General features: G+C 50.5%; 1 protein-coding gene across 1 annotated transcript; it reads right to left on the reverse strand.

The window, feature by feature from the left end:
• Positions 1–2,763: 2,763 nt before the first annotated feature.
• On the reverse strand, positions 2,764–18,912 carry DAZAP1 (DAZ associated protein 1). Its single transcript, XM_015564640.1, has 12 exons — positions 18,832–18,912; positions 17,604–17,770; positions 16,783–16,848; positions 14,947–15,057; positions 13,502–13,550; positions 10,367–10,449; positions 7,738–7,891; positions 6,671–6,700; positions 6,401–6,541; positions 5,030–5,206; positions 4,216–4,281; positions 2,764–3,161 (listed from the first exon to the last, which is right to left on the reverse strand). The coding sequence occupies exons 2-12, from the start codon at positions 17,715–17,717 to the stop codon at positions 2,989–2,991; spliced, it is 1,164 nt and encodes a 387-aa protein (XP_015420126.1). The 5' UTR covers positions 17,718–17,770; positions 18,832–18,912; the 3' UTR covers positions 2,764–2,988.

Consider the following 18,912-nt stretch of genomic DNA (forward strand, 5'->3'; position numbering starts at 1 on the left):
AAGGCTCCATATAGAATGTGTCAATTGACAGGAAAATTTAATAAATTAGTAATTAAATACATTTTACAATGTGGTCTCTTTAAGGGCAATTTCAGCAGTTAACTTGAAAGAGAAAAAAAAAGTGTACATAGGTAACATCACTTGCAATGAAATAAAGCTGGTTGTGCTCACACACACACACACAAAAAATAACATATGTATACGGCAAGCTCTTAGAGGACCCTCTAAGAAAATCACCAAAAATATATATAATGAAAAAAGTCAATAAAAAGACTAAAATGCTACACTAGAAAATACTCTAGTATTTTGGCTGCAAAAAAAAGAAAAAGAAAAACAAAACACCAGGAGGCATAAAAGATAAAAAAGACACATAACAGAAAACACAGTGAAATGGCTGAGGACAGCCCAAGCATATCAGTAACATAAATGCAAACTGGCTCCCAGCCCCGCTGAGAGGGTGCCTTCCTGGAAGAGGGAGCAGGTGTGCAAAGGTCCTGGGGTTTGGGATGACCTGGGTGCTACTAAGGCAAGAGAAGCAGAGCCTCCCATCCCCTCCTGCCTCCACTCTAGCTTGTTGCATAGGGCGTGGCTGACACCAGTGGCTCTGTGGGGAGCTGGGCTGGCCTGGAGGAAAGTCTCCAAGGAAGCTGAGAATCTCCCCAGCCATTTCCACAATCCTGGGAGAAGAGCCAATGAAACTCCACCCCAAGGAGGGGTGTCCCTTCCTGTCCCCAAGGGAATACATCATTTGGGGACTCGGGATGTGTTCCTTAGGGTGTGGCACGGGCTCCTGAGAGCAGCCTACTGGCTGGAAATCCCTGTTTGCACAATGCCCTTAGCCGGAGACCTAAAATTAAAAAATTTATTTTGCCAATTAATTTCACTAATAAAAGGAGCGAAAGTTTATTAGCTGTGATGACCACGGTGTGATCCTGTTCCTTCCTGCTGCTTCTGTAAACCTTGGTGGCAGCAGCTCCAGAGGGAACAGGGAAGGCTACCACCCAGAGGGGTTTTGGAGATCACAGTGAAGGTTCCTGGGCTGAGCCACTCAACTGTGTGGGGGAGGGTTATGGCTGTTCTGTTAATTAGTTTATCTCAAGCCTGGCACATTGGAGGCATCAAACCATTCTGGATGACTCTGTTTTTTATATTTTAAAATCTTGTCTGTGATCTTTAAAATGACAAAATAATGGCCCCCAATGACATACTTTGAGACCATGTCAGACTCCTGATCTCTAAACTGTGAAAGAATAAACATTGTTGTTTTAAGCCAGTTTGTGGTGATGGCTCAGTGGCTACAGGAGAGCCACACACCCAGAACAACTGGTCACAGCTCTTCCCCAGGGGCCAGACTCCTGTGACCCAGGACCTGTCCCCACCTCTCCAAGAGGCCAGACCAGCCTCCGAAAAGGGAGTCCAGCCTGCAAGCTCTGACTCACCTCCCTTCTCAGGGTTGCAAATGGGAGCTTCATTGAATGTCAAAGTCCTGAGCATCTGGGATGAGGGACAGTCAAGAAAATGTAGTCCAAAATATCGGAGCCTGGAAGGACTTTGCAGGCCAGGCCTATATGTGTCCAACAGGAGGGGGTAGCCCTTGTGGGATATCAGATCCCATTCCAACTTCCTGGCCCCAGGGCTCTCAGCTCCCCTTAGCCTCCTACCCACTCTCCCACTCATCTCTAGGATCCATGTGGACTTGGCCCAAGGGCTGGGAGCAAGCTGCCCTACTCCCTGGCCCAGCCCTGCCTCTTGGGCCCTAATAAGTGTCCCAGCCAGCATGCTTCATCCCAGGGCCCTGACTGAATGCCCCAATGCCCACATCACCCATGTCAACAGCCCAATTTGTGCAAAGGCTGAGTGTCCTTCCCAAGGGCACAGTCCAGGTATCACTCCCAGAGGGACTGGGGAGGTCTGGCCAATCCCCAGCCAGATCTGTCTGTATGCCTTTTCCTTGGCACCCAGCGAGTGGCTATGAATTCCAGAACCTCATGCTGGCACTGCAGCTCTCACCGGGCCCCAGCCTAAACATCCTAAAACCCACATCTGCCAGAACCCAAAGACTCCTAGACCCACCAAGGTTGGGGCCAGGCCCTGCCCTGAAGCAGGCCTCAAGTCACTGCAAGACCACGGAGGAGCCAGGGTAGATGCGGGTTCTCCTGTGGGCGGGGTTCTGCAGGGAGGGAACAAATGACACAACATGGGTTCTAATCCAAACGCACTTCTCTTTATTCAAACCAGGGTCAAACTGGTCAGTGGGGACGCCCTGAAGCCACATGCGCGGGAAGTAGGCTGACAAGACCTCCTGGTCCTTGATGCAGTTGGACGCGGGGTGGTTGCCAGCCGAGCCAGGCGGGTGCAGCCCCCACGGTGCACTTGCAGACACCGCCAGGCAGATCAATCGACAAAAGCAAGGAATAAACAAAAACGAAACACACTCAGTAGACTGCTTTTTTAAGCTCCAGAGTTTCTGGACCAATGAGTCCCAACCCTCAAAGCCAGGAGTACGGGGACCAAAAATGCCCCTCACTTCCACCAGTGCCGACAGAAACCCTGTTTTAAATTAAAAAATAAGCCAGTATACATTGTAGAAAATTTCTCTTAAAAATCTCACAATTTGTAAATGTATATTTTTTTCTTTAACATAAAAGTTTACAATCTACGGTAAAACAAAAGGCTCAGGAAAATAATTTCAAAAAAAAAAAAAAAAAAGGAAGAAAAAGAAACCTGAAGTTTTGAATTAAAGCTGAAGACTTTTTAAAACCCTGTTGTTGAACCAGTGACTTTTTTTTTATTGTGCTGATGGGTTAGAGAAAGAAATATATTTAAAAACTTCAGTTCAGACACCCACAGCCGCCTCCAAAAGCCTCACGTCTGCCCCTCCCCCCAAGGTTGAATCGCGGTTTTTCTGCCAAGTTTGTGATTGTCACGAGTTCACAAGTTTCGAATCCTGGGTCTCAGCCATCTAGCCGCCTGCGTGGCACCAGCTAGCTAGCGTCGGTAGGGGTGGAATCCTTGAACATTGTGGTTCTGACCTCGTCCGAAGCCACTTCCACCAGCAGGGGGGCCCCCGGAGCCTGGCACTGAGGGGCCCCCATAGGAGGGGGGCTGCTGGCTGGGGTCTGAGAAACCCTGCCCAAAGCCGGCCAAGTCCTGTCCATAACCTGCGGCGAAAGAGTGCAATGAGTGGCCGGGGGAGCTGGTCCCACCAACAGGACCCAGGGTCCCGCTCCCACCTGACATCACTGGGCCCCCAGGAGCACGTGTCTCCAGAAAAAGCCCACCCTCAAACCCTAGCAGGACCCTGTCTCCGCACAGAAATAAAAGAGTCTGTGAGACCTTGTGGACCCACGGTCTGTCCTGTCTGATTCTGACCAACCCTCACTTGTCCCCAAAGACTTAGGGCAGGAGCCCTGGTGGCAGAGCTGAGGGTCAGGAGAGACCCTTGGGCTTGGAGACACATATCAATCACCTGGACCAGCTCCGCGGACCTTGGGTTCCTAGAAAGTCTGTTTTCAAGTACAATGCAGGGTGAGCTCAGGCATGACTTTCAGGATTGAAGGAAACATCTAATCTGCCCTAGCCTCCCTCCAGATGCACCTCAGGCCCCAGACGGTCCTCCCTCCAGAGTTGACCCAACCTGGAGGCTTCCATACATGGGAGTGGGCAGGGACTACATGCGGACCATTAGGCTTCAATGACTCTAGTTGGCTGCACCTGCAGAGCCCATCTGAGTGGGGCAGGTCCCTCTCTAAAAAGGACCCTGACCCTGCACTACTGGCCTTGGTGGGTATGAAGACACTTCTGGAATGAGGGGCAGCACTGTCCTCGCTCCCTGCCCACCCGGACCACACACTTTGGATGAAGGCCATCCCAGGGCCCCCGGATTCCCAATTGGGGACACACTCGGAGGCAGAGCTCCTGGGCTGTGTCCCAGAGGGCAGTGTGGTTCCACCCCGCCCGGGACAGCAGAGGAGGCAACGTCCGGTGCCCGGGTGCAGGCAGGTGAGGACCGTGCATGAGGAGGCGCCACCTACCTAGGCCATATCACTGCTCAGCCTGACCATAAGAGTGTAAACAAAGTATGGGCCCGAAGCCCGCCGGGTCTTGAGAATAGGTACCCAGGCCTGGCGAGAGACGAGACCAGGGTGACTACCCCAGGGTGGTAGGGAGGGGACACACTCGAGATCATGTACACCCCCACCCAGGGCCGCTCACATGTCTGTCGCCAACACGTCCTGTTCCAGGCAGGGTCGAGAACCCATGTACTCAGTGACCACAGCCCTGCAAGGCCCCGAAGGGAACAAGAGTGTACAATGCAGGGGTGCTGGGGGGCATCTGGTCAGCTGGCGGGACTGCATTAGAGGGTAAGAGTGGACCGACTTGTAGATATTGTGGTCTTGGATGACACACAGTTCACACCATAACATGGAAAACCAGGGGCTGAAACTCTCACAGGAGACCTGAAGGCCCTGGCCCCTCATGGCAGGCAGGGGACTGACCCCAGTGTGGGGAGAGACCCAAGGCCACACCCTGTCCTCACAAGAGTTCCCCCACTCAGCTGTCACCTTGCAGACCCGATTCAGAAGCACCTACTCCACGACTAGCCCCTCAAGTGAAGCACAAAGCCAACGCCAAAGCCAGTACCTGCCCCAGACCAGAGCAAGACCACCCAGCTGACACTCTTGCCTGCGCTCTGCACTCGGATAACCGAGGCACCGAAGGGACAGGCCTGCAGGGTATGTCCTCAGCCAAACAGCAATTGCAGCCCTTGCACCATCCTCTTAGGGGCCCAGTTATAGCCTGTTTTCCAAACCCATAGGCCCGGGATCACCTGCTGTGCAATCCATGCTTTTCTATGATTAGCGCCCTGGCAAAAACCCAAGCAACCAAAATCCCACTTGATGCTTGCTTGATCCTAGGTCACGTGAACTCTCCAACAACTCCCACACCTCAGACCACCCGACCCAGAAAACACTGGTGGGAAATCCGCCTGTGAGGGAGGAAGTCAGGGGGAGGCATGGCCACTCACCATACTGACTGTAGGGGAAGTCTGGCTGTGCCGTTGGGGGCTTGCTCATATCCGGGGCAGCCTGAGAGGGAGGCGGCGGGAAGGCCAGAGGTGCTGCCCCAGGAGTGGCAGGTGGAGGGGGGACCCCTGGTGGCGCAAACTGATCTGGCGGTGGAGGTGGAGGCCCATAGCCAAAACCTGCAAACAGGACAGAAAAACAGACACCATGCTTACCCACGGCCCAGACACCAGGAGCCTTCACAGGATTTCGATCTGAAACACATGTGCGGCCAGGCCCTGAGGATGAAGGGTAAGAGACCGGCATGAAAACTGTGGGCAGTTGGGATAGCGGGAGCTGAAGCAGGCCCAGGAACTAGGTGCCTGTGGTAGGTGCTGGCTGGTAATTCACTGCTCGGGAATGCTCATTAGAAGGACAGAAGTCAACCCTCCAACACAGTCCAACCCATGTGCTTTGAGAAGACAAAAGACACACCCAATCCATGTTTCATCCTCAGGCTGCAGATGAAGTTTCTATCCACCTCTTGTCCTGTTAAAGCAGACACACCTTTTCTCTGAAGAGCCACAAGGCAATGTCATCCATCATGAGGCCCTGCTCCAGGCCACAGAACTGAATTGCCCAGTCCTCGGCCACGGACCACTTGTAGTCACTGAGCCTACCAATGTGGTCCACACTGCCCCAAGAATGACACACCTGGACCCCAAGGACTTATTAGTAAAAAGACTGTAGGACCCTTTATGTTGGTGAAATGGTATGTGGCCATCTGAGTTATGTGAGGGGTTCCTCCTTACTATGGAACCCAGCTCCTAGAGAGGGGGAGAGAGTATTGATGTGAGAAACATCAATCAGTTTTCGTCTGAATGCAACCCAACCAGGCATCAAATCCCTAACCCAGGTATGTGTTCTAACCGGGAATCGAACCAGCTGCCTTTCGGTGCACAGGATGACAATCCACCAAGCCGCTCCAGCCAGGCTAGGCTGTGCCCTTTTGTTCTGAGGCTACTGAGGTCAGAGGAGAACCCTAACCTTCCCAGTGAGTTGGATGCTCGACACTCAGATCTTCAACCACAAAGTAAAGCACAGAGGAAAATGAATCAAGACCTGAAGCCCCTCAATTGTGAATCACAGCGATTAGGTCGAGAGGCCCGTTCGAGGCATGGCCATGAGGAAGAACAAGGTATTCGTGCTGTTACAACTCGAGCGGCTGGCCCATAAGGAGGCCGAAGTCAACAAATATGGAGTCCACAAGGCCAGCCCATCCTTTTCCTCCAGGCAGAGGAACCACGACAGGCTTCCGACTACACCCCCAGTGCGAGCTCTAGGCAGTCTATAAAAGGTGTGCTGAAAAGACCACCCATGGCCCCAGGACTTACTGAATTGTGGGGGGGCGCCGTAGCCCTGTGGGAAGCCCTGTGGAGGAGGGAACCCTCCAGGAGGAGTAGACACAATGTAAGAGGTGAATGGCGGGGGTGGGGGGGGAGCTCCTCTTCCCGCAGGGGGCGGTCCGTAGCCACCTGGAACACAGGATACAGGGTGAGGGAGAGCATGGCACACACTACCCCCACCTGCCCAGACCCAGGCCTGCCAGGGGCCCACTGCACTTCAGATTTTGTCATCTCCCCGTTTCCCGAACAAAGACTTACCAATTGCCTGTCCTGCTGGCACCCACATTCCTAAATCAGAAAACAAAGATGGGGATTGGTGCTGTGTTAGGCCAATGTCACCAACTGGACACCAAGCACCGCCCTGCCCTCCTACTCTCATAGCACGATTGCCATCACTGGTGGAACTCTCCTGGAGCCCCTCTCGACATGCCCTGTGATCCCAAGAACACCAGGTGTTGCTGTCCATGTCCTCTTCCACAGGGGAGGATTCAGAGAAAAGCCACTGGGTCAATGGCCCTGGCTCTTAAACAGAACCGTCAAAAGGGATGGAGGGAACGCCCACAGATCAGACTCAGGTGCAGGTGTGGCATCTCAGGCCTGACTACCGGCCAAGCATGGGTCCTTCACCTGCTGGTGGATGAGTGTCTGGAATTAGTTTACTGGAGGTGTTTCATTTTGCAATAGATGGAGGTTTTAAAAACGACAGCTCTGGAGAGCAGGGATAAAGCCTTGACCTGTGTGGACAGCTCTGCAATATCAGGGGCGTTGGAGGCCCTGGGTACAGACAGGCCCACTTGGCTTTCATCCGCTCCTCTCTGGACGCTGCTGCTTATTTGGGTTCCAACAAGGATGGAGGTTCCCAGATCCCATCCCAGGGCCCCCCTCTCCAACCATCCTGCCAGGCTGTCCTTAACCACTCTCTGCACCCCACACAGAGGACCCAACAGCCCAGCTGATGCCAGCCTAAAACCTGGAGAACAGAAAAGACCCAAAGAACCAAAGAAGCAGGACTCTCCTAGCCAGGCAAAAACCTCACTTGCTCACCCTCAGAGTCTCAAAACCCACCAGGTTATCCTGACCTGTCGGTGAAAGAACCTAAGTAAACCACCCCAGACCGCAAGGGCAAGGATGCTCACTGCAGCCCTGCTGGCCCAAACCCCAAACATGGACTTGGCCGGGGCCCAAACATACCACCAAGGACCACACCACTCTTGAGAGGGACCTGGTGACAAGGCGGAACCCAGGGCCCCGTTGAGTAGGGAGCCCCACCTCTGCACTAAGTCTGGAAAAGTGGGTGCAGTAGCTTGTCCCGGGAAGAATCTTACCTTGTGGGCCATATCCTTGCTGCCACGTAGGAGGGGGCTGGCCTGCCCAGCCATTGGCAGCACTGGGCATGACGCGGCTCCCCCACTGGCTGGCCCCTGGCTGTCCAGGCACTTGACTTTTACTGTCGCGAGGCTCAGCCCGTTTAACCTCCACCTAGACAAACCGAGGTCTGGTTCAGGGGGACGCACGGATCCCAGGCCCCTTCCCTTCAGACACACCCTCAGGTAACTTATGACTACACTTAGCATCTTATTATAACTTAAAACTAAATACTTAACTATATACCTTATTTAGGCCAGTAGCTTTTTCTTTAAAAAGATTTTTTTTTCTGTTTTAATTATTATATTTAAAAAATGTTTCTCAGGTACAACAGATGTGACTGTGACATGCTAAGCCCTATGTGCTGCAGAGCAGGGACCCTTGAGCATTTTATGCACGACAAGGGTCTCTCAGTCAAGGTAAAAGAGCAGTGTCCTCTTTCAACAGCCTCATAAACCCGGGACAGAGACCAGGGCCATCCCAATAATCACAGCCCTGGGAGCACTGAGTGGCAGGAGCCCGCCCCTGGCCGCATCATGGTGGTGGGGGATCTCTTCGGAGCCCACCCACCCTGCCTGCACCTTCAGCTCATACCTGAGAAACACAGTTGGTTTACTTAGGTTTTTAATTTAAAATGTCTAAAGGAAGATAAAGACTTACCTTCCCCAGGCTAACGCTTAAAAAATCTCAATTAACTCAAAATAATGTCAGAGGGAATGGATATGATAAAGAGCCTTACATTACATCTAACAAAAAGTAAACAAACATGCAATAAAATGGACATTTGGATCAGTAAGCAATCTTCATACTGTGTTGGGTCAGCAGCCCAGGACTCTTCCTCTTTGGACATGTCAGGAGCCACAGCCAGGGGAGACGTCAGCATAGCAGGAAGTAGTGATTACCCCACTTATGCTGCTCATTGGCAAAAAGATGCCCCACTTCCAGAGTTGTCTCAGCATTTGAGAATCCTGGATTTTTTCTTTTTGGATAAACTTTAATAAGCGGGACAACAGATCCACATAGAGTCATCCTTGGGGTCTTAGTCTGGTGAGCTAAATAACCATTAGGTACCAGAATTCTGTCAGTGCTCCCTGAAAACAGAGGCACAAAAGACCCCTCCCCCCTTCCTGATGCCTCAAGGCCACTCCTCTGATGGGAATGAAGTTCCCTTAGCTAAAGGCAACTGGGCAGCAGAACCAAGGGAGAGTCAAAGAGCTGAAGCTAAAGGATCTTCACACATTCTCCTTAAGGAAATTTGGCTCTTGCTTACAAAGAAAAGCAGCCCCTGTAATTAAAAAAGGCCCTTTACTCTCTTCCTATGGGAGCGCAAAAGTCACTCTATTCTGATTTTAATTAAAGTGGGACGGGAGCCTGTTAGTCGGAAATCCCCACTGAAGAACTGGTGGGGATTAGTGAAGGTGCTGAGACAGAAGCCAGACTCCCGCCGGCAAGAGAAACCCTCTTAGTGTCAGCTCTGAGCAGTCCAGACCCAGATACCCTGCATCCCACAGCAGGTGGCTGGCAGCCTGGAGCAGGGACAGGTCGTGCACTCAGCAGACCTTTCTGCTCCTGAAGCCGCACCTCATTTCTTCCGAGTTTTGAACGTCACAGGACCTTCAACTATTGAATGTGGACTCCTCTGATCTTGTGTTCTTAACTGGTGTGTATCCTTGAAGTCCTCATGATGGCTTAAACTAAAAGCTTCATTGAGTTTCGGAGTGAGGTATGTGTCTCCCACTTAGTTGGGTTCAAATGGGATTAACCCTGCAGGGAAACCTGGTTCCCTGGTTCCCTGGTTCAACGGCTGCCCTGTTGAACATCAGGGAGCAGACTACCTGGGCAGACCCCAGTGCCATGCTTCCTCCAGTATCTCAATCGGAAGGGCTGGGCATGCTGACCAGAATGAGGAGAAACTGGGAACACACACCCGGGACTGCCGCCGGGGTGCGCTGAGCAGGCTTTACAAGGACCCAAACAGGGATCCTACCAAAACGTGGGCCCAGACTTTGCTGACTATAAGGAACCCCACACGACAGCATTTCTGCCAGTTACTCATTTTACTGTTAAGTTCTCCAAAAGCTCGAAGGGCCCAGGCAAATGAGTAGTTACGGGCCACTTTCTGACAGTACCTCCATGGTGGCAACACAGTATGAAGATGAAACAACCAGAGGTCACTTGACTGCATGGAGTTAAGTACTATCGAGAGCATGTGGTTGGTACCGGAGTTTCACAGTAAGTGACCCAATTAAAACAACCAATCCTTCAGGATGTTTACATTTCTTTCAGTTTTACATGAAACCTGTTCTCAAAGGTTGGCTGCCCATCGCGGGGTGGATGAACAATTGGAATACAGTTCAGACATCTGAAGGAGTGGTCACTGGAACCAAGCCTGAGGCAACCCGCAATGTCACTGGAGGCCCACCGCCCACCACCCAAGTCTCCAGAGGCCCAGATCCCACCTCACAGTCGAGGGTCCCAGCACCTCTCACCCGGACCTCTTCTATGAAGGAATTTTTGTTTCCAGTGACATCCCTCAGTTGCCTGAGACTTGGTTTGGTCTTAAGGTAAAATAAAACTACAACTACACACTTTTTTGCCCATGATGTCGTGAAAATGCATGTTGACAGCCTGGTCCACTGATTGTTCGTCCTCGAAAGTAATAAATCCAAAACCTAGCCAACGACGAAGAGTGAATCAAGGTAGCAGGGTGTTGTGACACAAAACAGGATGATGAACAGTATTAGGGACGGGCCGAAGGATCAACCCAGGGCTTCAGCGAAGCAAGTGAGGGAGGGGGCTGCAGGCCTATCCAGCAAGTGAGTGAGGCAGGGGGACCCGCCGGACGCCTGGGCCCAGCTCAAGCTGGGGTTCCAATTGGACACTTTGGAACAACCAGGGCACCTCTTAGGGAGCAGCAGCCTGAACAGCCCAACAGCAAGGGCCATGAAACATTGCAGGGTATGCCCTGTTGTTGCTAGAACGTTCTGTGGAAGACAAGTACAAGGCAGGGAGCAGTGGAGCACTCCGCCTCAGTCGCAGGTGTCCTGTGGATGCACTGTTGCTTCGCTGAAACCCAGGGTTCTCCCCCTCGGCTTGCAATGTGCTTTGCAGCTAGTGCTGACAGCAGCCATATATTGTCCTAGGCGTTAACAGTACGGTCTATACCACAGTTAGTGCCTCGCTAGGCTTATCCAACACTGTTGGGTAAGCCCAAGGAGTCCTGTCAAGGTCACATACGTATGTATACAGGTATCTATCTGCACACATCTATGTAATAAAATACACAAAGATACAGGCCACAGCGGGTTCCAGCAGGTCAACTCTGCTGTCAGCAGCAAGAGCAAGAGGCACCATGTCATCAAAGAAAAATTTAAACAGAAAATAATTTAGCATTTTCCAAATGCAAGGAAGTGGCAGTATAAACGAAGTTTGGTTGGTCTGGGTGAGCGTGGCCACCCGGCTAACGTGGCGTGTCTGGTCCTCAGTCTGTTGCCCTTGCTCCCGGGGCCCATCAGCTGTGAGCACAAAAGGACACGTGGCAGACAGCTGCCAGGAGATCCCAAAGGACAAAAGATGGGCGAGGGGAAGTGCCAAAGCCAAGAAGGGGCTGAAGATGGGCGTGGGGAAGGGGCACAGGGACAGTGTTCTGTGGCAGAGGCGTGGAGCTAGGGGCAGGCCTGTGCTGGAGACCACCTGGGAAGATCACAGGCAAAATGGCAGTGGGAGGATGGAAACAGAGAAGGCAGCTCAGAAAGTCAGGTGACAGACTAGCAGGGAGGGACAGCTGGGATGCAGGAGCCTTTGGTCTTGTTCTCTCTGCACATGCATGCACACAGAATCTACATGTGGCGTGAGAGAAGAAACGGAACCATGACAGCAAAATTGGAGAGGAGACAAAGCTGGTGGGAGGGTGGAGAGCAGGAGAAAGGGAAGAGGAGCAAAGATAGAAGCAGGACTGAGTGGGCCAGAGGTCAGGGGTTGCCATCTGGCAGATACACGCAGAACCCCTGAGACAGGGACCTGTCTTAAACCAACAGGAGAGGGTGGGGGGATGACTTTGAGGGAGCTTCTGGAGAGTAAGGTCGGAAAGAGCTATTTCTGGGACACCTGCTGACCAGCTGCTTCTCTGGGTGGTGCTCCTACCCTCTGCTTGCCTAGCGCTCGCGGAAGCTCACGGGGATTCGCAGAGACCTACAAAGCCAGGTGGCTGAGGACGGTGTGCACCACAGGGGAACGCAGGACCAAGCCCAAAGTTTTCTCCCCACCATCCTGTCCTGCTTGCACCTCCCGCCCTGGGCCCAGGGTGAGGACCGCAGGTGGCCTGGGAGAGGGTGAGTGACCTGGGGAATCTAAAAGCAGCCTCGGGATCCCCATGTCCTGAGGCTTCACAAGATCAGAGGCAATGGTGAAACACAGCACGGGTGATAAACGCATATTACAAGGTAACATTTTCTCAGAGTGCAGGAGTATCTGAAACCACAGGGTTCGCGAGGTCCATTAGGGCACAAGAGGCGGTGACTCGTGGGTAAGGAGCCTGGGGCGGGACGTCTAGGGACGCGTCTGTGTCAAGAGGCGACATCACCACTGAGGAAGCGGCACAGAAACACACTGAAACTTCGTTTACACCCCACTGGAGCAAAGCCCGCTCCCTCCTCTGACTGCAGGATGGCCTGTACCTGTGTGATATAATTTAGCACCTGGAGAAGAGAAATCTAAAGAGAGATCGTTAATCACAAAAATTCACAGAGAGAAAGGAAAACAACTTACTTAATATTATTACTATATTTACTATGAAACACTTAATATGTCACTAAGCATGTACGTCTATGTTAAAATTAAGACTATGACTTAACAGCTTAATCAACATGAAGGGAGGAGACATTACTTAATCATGGAGTAAGAGGATGGAAGTTCAAATGGCAAACTATTCTCCAGCATGGCGGGCGCATGCTGCGGACGGCAGCCCAGCGCTCTAGGGGTCTCCGCAGGGCAGGGGCTGTAGGGCCTGGACCGGCAGATCAGCTCCTGGCCAGGGCCCAAAGCAGCTGATGAAACAAAACAAATGGGCAGGGACAAAGAGCAGCAGCCACACAAAAAACAAACAAACAAAAAAAGTAAAACCACCAAACCCAAAAGGGCATGGATGTCATTTGCCGGCTGGCCCAGGCCAGACGTGCAAGGGTGGGCTGCCCTGGAGGGGATGTGCCCTTCCTCCCGCCAGCCCCACTGACTGAGGAGAAAAATAAGAAAAACAGGAAAAAAGCATGAGGTGAATAAGGGAAACTCCACATTCAAGCTGAGCTGTAGCAGATCTGGCCTGACAACGTGAAATGAGACTTCTGACTACACTGGCATGAGCTGAAGGCAGGAGACAAACTACACTGGCATGAACTGAAGGCAAGAGACAGTCTTAACTGAAGAAGGTCACAATGGAAAAGGACACAAGTCTTTCAGTGCACATTAAAGAACAGAAACCATGTTCAAATTCATGTCAAATTGTAAAAACTTTAAAAGAATGAGCCAAAAAAAAAAAAAAAAAAAGACAGTAATGTCTGACCTTGGGGAGCACAGACAAGCTGGGGGCTGCACAGGAAGAGCCTATGTTTTAATCATTTGTCTCCAAACCACCCTTTACTGAGGCAATGCTTGCTACAACCACCACCTAATTGTGAGATAGTTTGCCATCTGAGGGGGAAGGTCAAGGACAAACTCCATCTCTTTTACCTCGAGGCCTCTGCTTTTCTGCGTCGTAGATCATGACCACTTCTGTGACCTGCAAGAGAAAATGGCTGTTTGAGGACCTGGATGCCACATGCCTATGAGCACCTCTGGCTAGAACATAAGTCCCAAGCCAAATGCCTGCTGGGAAGTCTCCAGTCTTGGGAGTCTTGAGGCAAAAGGCTGCCTTCCAGAAGATGATGTCCAAGACTCATGAGGCCAGAGGCCCAGGCCACCACTCCATAGGGGAGGTGACAGCCAGGAGACTCATAGGGCATCCTCCTCATTCAAAACGCTAGGATGGAATGACCCAGAGCACTGTGCTTCAGGACCTCCCTTGGTCAGTGGCCTGGTTGTCCTGCTGATCCAGCCCTCACTGCCCTCCCCCCACCTCCACTACACTCAATAAGTGTGTCCCTCATCATGTGCTCTGGCATTCCTAAACCCAGGCCACTCAGCCCTCGCACACTCAACACCTGACAAACACAATACAGCAGCAGGCGGGGCCACACCACTGACAGGGCATTTGAGCAACAGGGGCCTGTGCAATGGCCCCATGCACACTTGCACCCTAGCCCAGTTTTTTTCCTCTGCTGGCCCCATTAGAACTAAGTTTCCTATATGACCCTGATTAACTCTAACCCCCATGAGATTCTAAAGGATTTTAACCTCTTCCAGAAAACAGGATCATCCCTGGGGGAAGGTCTGTATCATAGAGGCAACAATGAGCAGGACACAGAGCCAAACATATCCTGTGAAGCCTGGCAGCCTGGAGGACAGTGAGAACTGCCAGAGGAAGCAATACGGTTGGGCTACGGTTGGGCCACGGTCCCCCATATAGTGAGGTCCACGCTGCTGGTACAAGAACCTGGGAATGGTCTCTACTCTGGAACTCCGCCACCAGGCCAGGCCTGCCCTTGGCTGCAGCTATCAGGGGTGGGCACCATGTTTCGGATCCTGGGCAGGAGGAGCTAGCTAGAGGTCCCAGGTGAACCTGACCTGGAACACACCTTCCTGCCATTGAGGGACAGAAGGCTGGCTTCTCCCCAACACTCCCTAGTGCAGTAGTTCTCAACCTGTGGTCTCGACCATTGGAAAACACATATAGCACATCAGATATTTACATTACGATTCATAACAGTAGCAAAATTACAGTTATGAAGTAGCAACAAAATAATTTTATGGTTGGGGGTCACCACAACATGAGGAAGTGTATTAAAGGGTCGCGGCATTAGAAAAGCCTCCTGGACGCCGGCCTGGCCAGCTTACATCTGCCTGGAAAAGACGTGACTACTCTCCTGGATGGTAAATGGCCATGAAGGGGAAGGATGGGTTCTGGTTGTTCTGTTCTGGGGGCGTATGGGGCAAGAGGACAGAGCCACCATACCCACTCCAACTAGGCCAAGTTGAGCAGCTGCTGCCTGGGTGCTGCCGGTGCGGGAACAACTCACCACTCCAAATTTCTTGAAGTATTCCCTGAGCTCTGTCTCACCACAATTGTGAGGAATTCCACCAACAAATATCTTATTTGATTTACTGTTATCGTTCCTGGGTCCTTTCTGCTGTGTCAAGAAAGAAAAGTTGGTTAGACCATGTAGGGAGCCCTCAGCACGAGCCCCAGGGTTGTAAGTTAAGTGTCTGCATGGGTTTGAGAGCCGCTAAAGCCACCGAATACTCTGAAAGTCCCAGGGGGTCCAAAGAGAACCAAGAACAGCATTTTCCCAGAGACCCAAGGAGACCAAGTCCAGCACTGTGGTGGCGCTATTTCAAATGCATTTTCAAGTAGACTGTAGTACTCTGTTCAAAGATTCTGAACTACAACAGTTACCGAACTTAAAGGTCTACACTGTGAAACAAAGGATTTCAGGAGAGTAAGGAAACTACCTAGGGCCTCCATAATTAATTTCAGATGGTGATTTTCAATTTGTTGACCAAAACTTCAGCTCCTGCCCTGAAATGCTGCTCCTCCCAACCCCCTCCACGTCTAACACCCCCAAGGAGCTTATGGGTTAAGTCGTTCCAACTGCTCTTGATTAGCAATTTTGGGGATGAGTGAGGGTTCCCCAGGTATTATGGCCTGTGCTTATTCTGTCTTAATAAAGTTGCCAAGAGACTAAAGGACCGTTAATAAGCAAATACAATCTGAACCCTGATTGGAGTTCAGTCTGAAAAGCTGTGAAGGTCATTTGTGAGACAGTCATAGAAATATGAGCTGGCAGTGTGGACATGGGTGACATCTTAGGCATCTTAGTTGTGGGGATGGGGATTCTGTGGGAGGCTGGACTTCTAGAAAATTCATGCTCCAGAATTTAGGAGTGGTTTATGCAGACAGAGATGAATATTAATATAGATAACTGGAAAATTATAAAAACTGATTAATCTAGTTTTCTGTAACTTGAATACTTTTCTAATAGAAATCTGGAAAAATAAAAATGGTTTCAAGGGTCTGAGGCCCCTACCAGCAGCAGCTGGAATCCTGCTAGAAATGCAGATCTCAAGCCTCCACTTAGATCAGACAGGTGTGTGTGGAGCCTGTGTGCAGCTTCTCAACAGCCTCCAGCCCAGTTCTGTTCAGTAGGGCTTTCTATGGGGACGGAAGCGTTCTGAGTGACAGTCTTCTCTGAGAACTGCTGGGTGGTGGAAGGGAAGATGTGGGCAGTAAGCGACAAAAGACAGGTCTGTTCCAGCTGACCCAGCACCAGGGGCCACACACAGCTCAGAAAATCTCCAGGAGTCATTACACTGGCTGTTCAAGTGACCAGCCACCAGCTTTGTGTCTGGAGGGGAGCGGCTGCAGAGCTGGGAGGTGAAAATCTCAGAGTTAAGGATGACCAGGTCACCAAGTAAGAGAGGAGTGAGGGAGTGGGAAAAGAAATTTCTCTCGGCCCTTTTGGGCAGGCTGAGAGTAATTGGGGCAGATAAAAGCAGACGGCTCCAATGATAAACAAGTGTGAGCTGTCATTTTTTTTTTAAGGTAGACTAATAAAAATTATCTTCTTGGCTACAAGATTAAAAAAATTTAAAGTGCTGAATAAATCTGAGCAATTCTCAGCTGGTCAAGTGTCAAAGATGACCTTCAGTCACTCCTAATCTTTATGAGCAAAAATTCCAATCAAAGACACGTTTGTCTAACCATGATGCTGTACATCTGAAACTAATATGGAATAATACTGAATGTAAACTGTAATTGGAAACAAAGAAACAAAAATAAAAAGAACAACAGCAAAGGCACATGTGATCTTTAAACTGGCTGTTGAACATGCAAGGTTGCCCACCCAGCCCCTTACCCAGCCTTCTTTTGGCCGCGTCCTCTCTGGCTGCATTCCCCGAGGTGTACATGGCTTTGGGTCGATCTGTAGGAAGTTTCAAATGAGCCAGTTGTAAATATGAGGATCTTTTCTCTAGAAAAGAAGGTGTCAACAACAGCAGCCAATAGCACAGCACACTAGCACTTGCAATCAATTCACACCATGTCCATATCCATACCCTACTCCAACCTCCAGTCTGAATACAAAGCCTTAACCTTTTTTTAAAATATATTTTTATTGATTAGAGAGAGGGGGAGAGAGAGAGATAGAAACATCAATGATGAAAGAGAATTATTGATTAGTCCGCAGGCCATGCCCCACACTGGGGATCAAGACCACAACCGGGGCAGGTGCCCTTGACTGGAATCGAATCTGGGACCCTTTAGTCCGCAGGCCGACACCCTATCCACTGAGCAAAACCAGCTAGGCCCAGAGCCTTAGTCCTTTTTATTTTTTTTTTATTTTTAAATATTTTTAAAATATATTTTTATTATTTCAGAGAGGAAGGGAGAGGGAGAGAGAAACATCAATGATGAGAGAAAATCATTGATCGGCTGCCTCCCGCACACCCCCCACTGGGGATTGAGCCCACAACCCAGGCATGTGCCCTTGACTGGAATCGAACGTTGGACCCTTCAGTCCACAGAGCCAAACTGGCTAGGGTAAGCCTTAGTCCTTTTAGATCAACCCCACAGGAAAGAGTCTTTAACATAAACATCCACAAAAGCTCAGGTAATCCAGTGAGCTGAAGGATAAGTGACAGAGAAAGGGGCGAGGATCTCAGCTGCAGCAGGACTTACATTTCGACCATCCAGTGTGTGTGGTCTGCTGGCCAGCACTGTGCCCACACAGTTCGGGTCCTTAAACTTGACAAACCCGAAGCCTCGAGACTGGTTGGTTGTCTTATCTTTCATGATCACACAGTCCACAACTTCTCCATACTGGGAGAAGTAGCTGCGAAGAGTCTCTGCTCAGAGATCAGGACAGAAACAGACACACACACCAGAGCGTTAAGCACAGCATGACAGCTGGCATGCAAATATACACACGCACACACACGTGCAAGTGCTGCTCTTTTAATTCACTAGCCTAACCTGGAAAGTAATTAGCCACTTTTTTTTTCAAATCTCATTTTTATTTTATTATTTTTAAAATCTTTATTGTTGAAAGTATTACACATGTTCCCTTTTCCCCCCATTGACCCCTTCTAGGCCGCCCCCTACAACTAGCAACTTTTAAAATACATATATATTTTTATCGATTTCAGAGAGGGAGGGGGAGAGAGAAACATCAATGATGACGGAGAATCATTGATCAGCTGACTCCTGCACACCCCCATAGGTTGAACCTGCAACCGGGATACGTGTCCTGACCAGGAATCACACTGTGACCTCACGGTTCATAGGCCAATGCTCAACCACTGAGCCACACTGGCTGGGCCAACTAGCAACTTTTAAACTGACTCATCAACTAGTTTGGGGGCAGAGGAGGAGGACAAAGGATAGAAAACACATGAGGAAGAATGGGGACTCCACATGGTGGAGTACATCATGTCTTCTTATAAACTAGAAATGCTGCAACTGAGCATGGTTTTGGCAAAGGCATTCAGTAAAGTGAAGTTTAAGAGAAGGCAGAACAACTTCGAAGGCCACTTGACAACCAGCTTCTTCCTGCTACATCTGAACTCAGTGACCACTGGGCAAAGGCCTAGCCACCACACTCTGCACACTAACAGTCCTCCTACCTCCAGAACCTACCTCGGCCTTGAACTAGGAAGCTGCAGTTTAATTTCTCTCTCAATTCTGCTGTGAAACATCAGGACGATATCAACCTTTTCAAAGCCAATATTGCATTCCCTCTGCCCCCTGCTAATGCCCAATCTAATGCCCTTTTACCCCAGAAATCAAAACAATAAATCAATGAAGAATTAAAGAAACCTGAGGTAGTAGTAAGAGACGAATTCACAACACAACTTGAAGACCAAGGTCAGCCTGCCTGCAACGCCTGGCATTCAGCCATGGCACCTACCTTGGGTGGTGCTCCAGTCAAGACCGCCCACGAAGAGCTTCCTGCAATTCAACAAGAAAACATTTAGGGTCAAATGGTTCT

This window comes from Myotis davidii, unplaced genomic scaffold (assembly GCF_000327345.1).
Source record: "Myotis davidii unplaced genomic scaffold, ASM32734v1 scaffold198, whole genome shotgun sequence".
In the NCBI taxonomy this organism is placed as follows: Eukaryota; Metazoa; Chordata; class Mammalia; order Chiroptera; family Vespertilionidae; genus Myotis; species Myotis davidii.